The following is a 7,301-nucleotide window of genomic DNA, read 5'->3' as shown; positions in this document are numbered from 1 at the left end:
GGGAGCGGAGGTACGCGAGCCGCTCCGCCTCCGTCCGAGGCGGGTCCTCGTCGTCTGCCGCAGCAGCCACCTGCTGCGGTGCTGGCGCGGCGGCCGCCGCCGGCGAGTCGGAGGTCATGAGGCCAGCCTTCACGAGGACGGCCATCTTCTCTTCGTCTGTGAGGCTGTCGAGATCTCGCCCTTGGAGGAGGTCGTCGAGCATCGGCGGAACGGGTGATTGCAGCGATGGCGGCTACGATGTGTCCGGGTCGAGAAAAGAATTCGGAGCCCCACCGTGTTACACCACCTGGTGGGGGGCACGCAGCCGCACAAGCCCGGCTCGCAGACATCTTGTCCGACGATGACGGCCTGCCACGCCTGCTCCAGCGAGGCCAAGTACCGCTGCCCTGGCTGCGGCACCCAGAGCTGCTCGCTCGCGTGCGTCAAGAAGCACAAGGAGGCGACGCAGTGCTCGGGCAAGCGCGACGTGACCGCCTTCCGCGCCATCGGCGAGTTTGATGACGCGTCCGTGGTGAGCGACTACCACTTTCTCGAGGCGGGGCTCCGCTCCGTCGACAGCGCGGCGCGCACCGCCGCCACGCTCGCTGCTCCCGCCGCCAGAGGCGGCGGCCGCGGTGGAGGAGGTGGTGGAGGCGGAGGCGGCGGCGGCGGCGGCATGCACCCGGCGCGGCGAAAATTGCGTGATGCGGCGGCGCACCGCGGCATCCGGCTGGAGCTTCTGCCCGCGGGAATGCAGCGCGCGCGCGAAAACAGCTCGAGCTACGACGCGCGGCGCAAGTTGCTTCGGTGGCGCGTCGAGCTGCGGTTCGGGCGGGCGGGTATCACTCACGTCGAGGCGGCGGTGGGCGACAGGACGAGCCTCCGGGCGCTGCTCGAGGCGGTCCTCCTCGGCGGCGGCCTCCGCCCGCCTGCCGGCGGCGCTGCTCCCGCTGGCGGCGCTGCTGCTTCCGCAGGCGGCGGCGGCGCGGACGGCGGCGGCGCATGCGGCGGCGGCGCGGCGGCGGAGGGGGAGCGGAGCCTGCTGCGGCACAAGCTGCGCTCCTACTCGCGCGAGGGCGTCGGCGCGCTGCGCGTGCTGCTGCCGCTGCAGCAGCGGCCGGTACGCTGCCCCTCTAGATGCAGGGCCTCACAGATGCAGCCTCCAGATGCAGAGCCTAGATGCAGAGCCATCTGTGACGCACGTCGCCGCAGTGCTGCAGCCAGCGTGCCTTCGCAACCTCACCTCCTCGTATCGCTCTGTGTGCTCACGGCCTCGCCTGGCCACACACTAGGCCAACGACCCTCGCTTCGTCCTGCTCCCGCTCGACGCGAGTCTGGGCGAGTCGCTCCGCTCGCACGTGGTGACCTGCGCTGTCGACGGCTGCACGGAAGGGAGTACCAACCCCCGCCTGAATACTTGACGAATCGCTCTTTAGGTGATCGAGTTCCCGACGTTGCACGTGGCGATGCCTTGCGAGGACGCTGAGTACGCGCTGCTTGGCGGAGAGAGGGAAGGGCCGGCTGGTGGCGCTGCTGCTGGCAGTGGAGGTGGCGGGGCGGTGGTGGGAGGCCCATATTGTCCCCCAGTTTGTAGCTGAGCCTGGCTGAGCTAGCCTCTACTAGCTTTCATGGTGGGACGTACTTGTAAAAAGGTCTAGCTAACGCCGGCGTACGCGGTACCGGTAGCCTTCGCGATGGGTCATGATATCGCGGGAATTTTTGGAAAAATATCCCCCCTACCGGCGCTACCGTGTAAAAGCCGTGTATTAAATAAATAAATAAAAACGGACACCTCTACTGTGAGATGGGTAAAAAGGAACAGGCCCCCGCCCGTGCGATCTTTGTGCAGGGTTCTTTGTGGGTGTGGTCGGCGACTAGCCGGGGTCGTGTATTATGCGGTATCTTTTTTCCTGTACCCGGGTACGCTGTCCGCCGGGGCCGCCTGACTTCGCCGAGAATTCCCCGACATGGCGATCCCGATCGACTTTGCGGCGCGGGGCGAGCTGTCTCGTGCGGCGCGCGAGCTTCGCACGTATGCCGCATGTACGAAAACGGCGGTTCAGCTCTTGCCGATGCCTCTCTTTGCCGTCATGTATGCGTACCAGCGGCGTCGTGGGCACGTCCCGCTCTCCAACACACTGCAGCTGGGTGCGATGATCCTGGGCTTCCTCGTGCACGCCTACCTGGTGCTGTCCCGGCGGTTCACAGCGGCTGCGTCAAGCGCGGTGTGCTGGTTACCTCTGCTTCATCAAGGGGTAGCGTTCCTCAGCCTTGCGGTCGACGGCGAGGCCTGCAAGGAGGAGATGGCAGTCAGCTTGGACAGCAGACTACACCTGTGGTGGCTGATGGCCTTGGGGACGCTGCTGCTCGGCGCCGGTCAGGGCGCACAGCGAATCGACCCCATGCACGCCGCTGGGTATATCACCGCCTTCCTGGCACTGCGCGGACTGAACAGCACGCTGTTGTGCGCGCTCACGACCAACCGTTCCGCGCTAACGCTGCTGCTGCCTGCTACCACGATACCATATGTCGTGGGCTGGCTGTTGGCCATCGTCGTTCCGCGTCCCTTCGGTGCTGCGACGGCCGCTCTCCTGGAGCAGCAGGCGCACCTCCTCGGTGCGATCGAGGAGTCGAGGCGCCTGGAGATGCAGCAAGCGTGGATGCTGGTTCCGACGCACAGCTCATCCTCCGAGGATGGAATTACCGACGCCGAGACAGAGTCGAGCAGCGAAGCGCCTCGTGCCTCGGGCCCCTCCCACGCTTCGCTCCCACGGACTCGAGGCCTCGGAGCTCCAGCCGCTGATGCGCTGACGCCGCTTCTGCCGAGCGTGCACCCCAGCAGCAGCCATCAGCCGACCCCAGAAGCACGCGACCCCGGCAGCAGCAGCCACGACTCTCGCAGCGAGCCCTCCGCCGCCACCGTCCCGCACGCAGAGCCTGCCATTTCCGCTGCGCATTTCCGTCCCATCGTGCCTGGCTCCTCTGGCGGCAGCGAGAGCGAGTACTTCAGCGACAAGGTTTCGTGTGGCATGTCAGCGTGGTCCTCGGAATCAGGAGAGACCCATAGGCAAGGCATAGGTTACGTTGGCGGGCCTTGAATCAGGAGAGACCCATAGGCAAGGCATAGGTTACGTTGGCGGGCCTTGAATCAGGAGAGACCCATAGGCAAGGCATAGGTTACGTTGGCGGGCCTTGAATCAGGAGAGACCCATAGGCAAGGCATAGGACCAGCAGCTGCTGCTGCGGCACTGTCAGTTCCTGCTCCTGCTCTGCCCACTCGTCGTCTCTGTCTGCCTCACCTGGGCGTGGCTCGTGGCCCACCTCCAGGACGTGCACGCGCACGGCGACGGCGCGCGCGCCCCTGCTCCCCGCATCGAGCGCGACCCTCACTCCCATCGCCGGCGTCGCCGACGCCGCTGTCCTCGATGCTCTCGTCGGCGAGCCGACGCTGCCGCCTTGCACGGCCTCTATCGTCCGAACTGAGGGGAGCGAGTACTGGCGGTTTGATGGCCGCCTCCACCTCGAGCAGAATACGCTCGATAGCCCCGCTGCGGGCGCAGAGTCGGAGCTGACCTACAAGTCGGGCTGCCCTAACGTCGCAAAGACCTTTTTGACGCGCGGAAAGTGCAAGCTGCAAGAGACGTGCGCCCCGCTCGTGTTTGGTAGTCAGCTGCTCCAGCTCAATGCTTCGACGCTGCGCGCCTTCTACACGCGCAGCAGGAAGTACGTCTACGTCGTCAAGGGGCTTCGCCTCGAGGCGCCGTACGACGAGTCGCCCTGCTCTGCCGCAACCACGCGGTGGGAATTTGCTGACGGGCCGTGCGACGCTGACTCGCCGCTCGACACGGCGACGCGGGACACGATCGCCGACGCTATCGCGGGCAGCAGCGACACGACCAACCCGTATGTCCGCGATGTGACCGTCGACAGCAGCCGCGAGTGCCTCCCGGAAGACACCGTCGGCGCCTCGCTCACCGTCGACAATGACTGCTGGACGCACGTGCACCCGGACCACTTGGACGTGCGCGACTTCTCGTACTGGGCGCGAGGCACTTGTGCTTCCCTCCTCCGTCCCGTATGTCGGTGACATGTCCACGGCGTGTCCACAGGCGAGCAACCATGAGGGCAACAAAGAGGCCGCAAAGGGTGGACGGCCCAACCCTATCGTCAGCCCCGCCGAGGGCGGCACTTCCACGATCCGCTTCCCTCACCACCATCTCATGACGCAGTGGAGCAAGAACGAGCAGTACATGGGACGGCTCGGCCGGCTTGGAGACGCTGTCGGCTTCGCGTCGCTACCCACGAGCGTCCAGTGGGACGAACGAGGACCGCGACGGCAGCTCAAGCGGGAGGGAGCGGAGACAGTGGGCAGCGAGCGAAGTGGGTGAGACTGATGATGCTCCTTCGACTTAGGGAGCGGTTCCGCTGCTGGGCGAGCTTCAGGGTGGTGCTCACGCGAAAAGGAATCGACGCAATGTACAAAGCATACAAGAAGAGGAGAAAGAAGAGGAGAGGCGCCAGTGATGACGAAACAGAAGCTAGTGCAGACGAGGGCAGGTCAGACCCGGGGACGGCGGAGGCGGACCAGACGGCATCGACCGCCGAGGGAACGATGGGAAGAGGCACGAGGAGGGCGGCGACCTCAACCGACTATGGAGGACCAGTCGCCAGACGACGCAGGGCAGACGACGGTGAGGCGGAGCAGTCGCGCAGGGCGAGACGAGGGAGGGAGCAGGACGTTGCGGAGATCAGCAGGAGGATGTACGAAGAGATTAGGAGCAGCAGGGACCCGAGGGACCATGTGGAAGACGGCTAGTGCTAGTCCCCCATCGGGAGGACGACCCCGGCTAGTCGCCGACCACACCCACAAAGAACCCTGCACAAAGATCGCAAGGGCGGGGACCTGTTCCTTTTTACCCATCTCCTAGTAGAGGTGTCCGTTTTATTTATTTACACGCTCGACATGGAGCCCCAACCACCACAGACTCTCCGCGGCGAGCTGAGCTGTGGGAGGCGCGGCGTAGGAGGAGACGTAGATGAAGGACCTCAGGCCGTATGACGCATGGTATGACGAGGCCCGAGACTGGGCGCCGTCCCCGGATCCATGGGCGCGCGACGCACTGCCCCGAAGCTCGCCGCGAAGCTCGCCACGAAGCCGTGGCGGGTTCTCCTACTCGGCGAGCGCCTTGGCCTTCGCCAGCCCAAACTCCTCCTCGGTCAGCGCGCCGCTCTCCTTGAGCGCCGTCAGCTCCCTGAGCTTGGCGGCGATGTCGGCGGCGGGCTTCGCCGCCGAGGCGGCGGGGCCGTCGTCGTCGCGCTGCATCGCATCGGGCACCACGACGATGCCGACGGCGACAGGGGCGGAGGACTCGCTGCCGGCGGGCGGGCGCTTGGGGGCATACTCGTTCCGCAGGCGTGAGACCACGGCCTGCACGTCGGCTCGCTCGGTGAGCACCTCGCCATCCGAGACTCGAGTGTAGATGTGGAAGTCGCATGCGTCGGTGACGACCCACTCGTTTGGGCCGAGCTCGACCTCCCAGATGTAGTTCTGCGCGAAGCCGGCGCAGCAGCACTGGTAGATGCAGTTCTCGCCGGCGTCCGTCGCCACGTTGTCCTTGTGCGTGAGCCGCAGCGTGCTGCCGCCCACAGCCGTGACCTTGTACTTGCCGAACGCGGCCGCGACGACTTCGATCATGCGCGCGCTCTCCGTGAGCGGCGCCGCCGCCGAGCCGCCGCCGCCGCCGCCGCCGCCGCCCGCGCGCTCCCACACGATGCGCGGATAGCTCGGGTGGCTCGTGCTCCAGGTGGCGGCGGATCCATCCCACTCGGCGAGCGTCTGGAGGGTGCCGTCGCTCCACCGAAAGGAGACGGTGCTGCCCTGGCCGGCCAGCTGGTACTGCCAGCCGTCGTGGCCGGTCCACCCGCCCCCTGCGAGCGTGATGCTCGCCGTGCTCCCATCCTCGTGCCGCACCGTCCACGTGCCGTCGCTGAGGACGTCCATCGGCGTGGCCGCGTGCGTCTGGCTCGTGACTGTAGGAGAAGGCGTGACCGTGGCAGGGTCGACGCCGTACAGGACGGCGCCGTGGACGTCTTTGAGGTCGAGCTTCCCATCAGAGGTACGATACTGCACCGTGTAGTCGATGCCACCCAGCTGCACGCGCTCGGCCGCCATGACAGAGACCCGCACCGGAGGGGCGCGCGCACGTCCTATTGCAATATGGGCCTAAGTATGCCAGGAGACTTGCAGTATTTTCTTACTTCTACTCGAGTACTTGGGCATGCTGCATGGCCGCGGCCGGAGGGGGGGGGGGAGGGGGGGGAGGGAGGCGGAGGATGCAGAGGCGGAGGCGGCGGCGGCGGAAGAGGAGGAGGGGGAGAGTGAGGGGGAGGCGGAGGCGGGGGCGGCACCTGTGACGGCCCGCTACGAGAAGGGCGAATACCGGTTCGCGCGGGAGAAGAATTGCGACCTGCGTTTGCTCGACTTCGAGACGTTCGGCGGCTTCGGGGACGGCGTCCGCGAAATTCTTCGGCAGGCGGCGGACCAGCTGAGTAACAAACTTTCGCACGCTCGGCACCTCGATGAGGTCACATGGACCACCAAGAACTGGCACGGGCTGCAGATGCAGCGCTTGTCTGTCGTTCTCCACACCGCCGTGGCGTGGCAGACGGTGAACGAGCTAGCGTGCGGGGACAGCGGCATTGTGCACGGTGCTAAGTGCATTGCCGTTCTTAACGGAGTCGCTTAGGCGGCTCCGGTGGTGTGCCGGTGATAGTACTAGCACGCGCTAGTTCGCCGACCTGTGTCGAGTCTGTGTGCTGTGAGAGAGAGTTCTTTTGTTTAAATTCTACTCGAGTACTTCGGCTGTCCAGATACTAGGAAAATTCGCAGCAGGCCTCAAATACTGGGATACTGTAGTATCCCGCAGTATCCCAGTATCCGGGGTCGTCCCTCGAGCGATGCATTGCGCTGCGGCCGCAGTCGCACGTCCAGCAGCGCGAGATGCGAGGCAGCAGCTAGGTGGGGAGGGATTGAGCCAATTGAGCAGCGTGGGCAAGCGAAGACTGCCGTACAGTGTGTGCCCGCGCCCTGCCGGCGCAATGGTGTAAACGCGTGTGCAAGGGCTGGCGGGGTGGGGAAGGCGGCAACGGCACGAGGTGGGCGAAGACGGCTGAGGCGCCAGTGCTGGAACTGAGGGAGAGTGTCGTGGCAGTGCACTGGTGCTGGTGCTATGTGGGGAGGAAGACTCACATCGGGGAGGCGTCACGGCCGCGAACATTGAGCGCAGCAAGGTGGTCACGTCCTGCGGCGCACGCACAGGAAT

The 7,301-nt window shown here is 65.8% G+C and overlaps 2 protein-coding genes across 2 annotated transcripts in view; one reads left to right on the top strand and one right to left on the bottom strand.

The window, feature by feature from the left end:
• The window catches only part of EMIHUDRAFT_215587 (hypothetical protein), a gene marked incomplete at both ends in the record, with an annotated part of 2,866 nt that extends 2,664 nt beyond the window's left edge, over positions 1–202 (bottom strand). The window contains 2 exons of the mRNA XM_005762779.1: positions 1–46; positions 134–202. The exon at positions 1–46 is cut by the window's left edge and continues 11 nt beyond it. Of these exons, the coding sequence (XP_005762836.1) occupies positions 1–46; positions 134–202 (115 nt within the window). The remainder of the gene's footprint in view (positions 47–133) is intronic.
• Positions 203–340: 138 nt separating this feature from the next.
• On the top strand, positions 341–1,400 carry EMIHUDRAFT_215586 (hypothetical protein; the record flags this gene model as incomplete). Its single annotated transcript, XM_005762778.1, has 4 exons — positions 341–550; positions 716–880; positions 1,034–1,099; positions 1,272–1,400. The coding sequence occupies 4 exons, from the start codon at positions 341–343 to the stop codon at positions 1,398–1,400; spliced, it is 570 nt and encodes a 189-aa protein (XP_005762835.1).
• Positions 1,401–7,301: the final 5,901 nt, after the last annotated feature.

This window comes from Emiliania huxleyi (genome assembly GCF_000372725.1).
Source record: "Emiliania huxleyi CCMP1516 unplaced genomic scaffold EMIHUscaffold_66, whole genome shotgun sequence".
Lineage (NCBI taxonomy): Eukaryota > Haptophyta > Isochrysidales > Noelaerhabdaceae > Emiliania > Emiliania huxleyi.
Note: the sequence above shows the minus strand (reverse complement) of the source record. Positions and strands in the feature narration are given on the sequence as shown.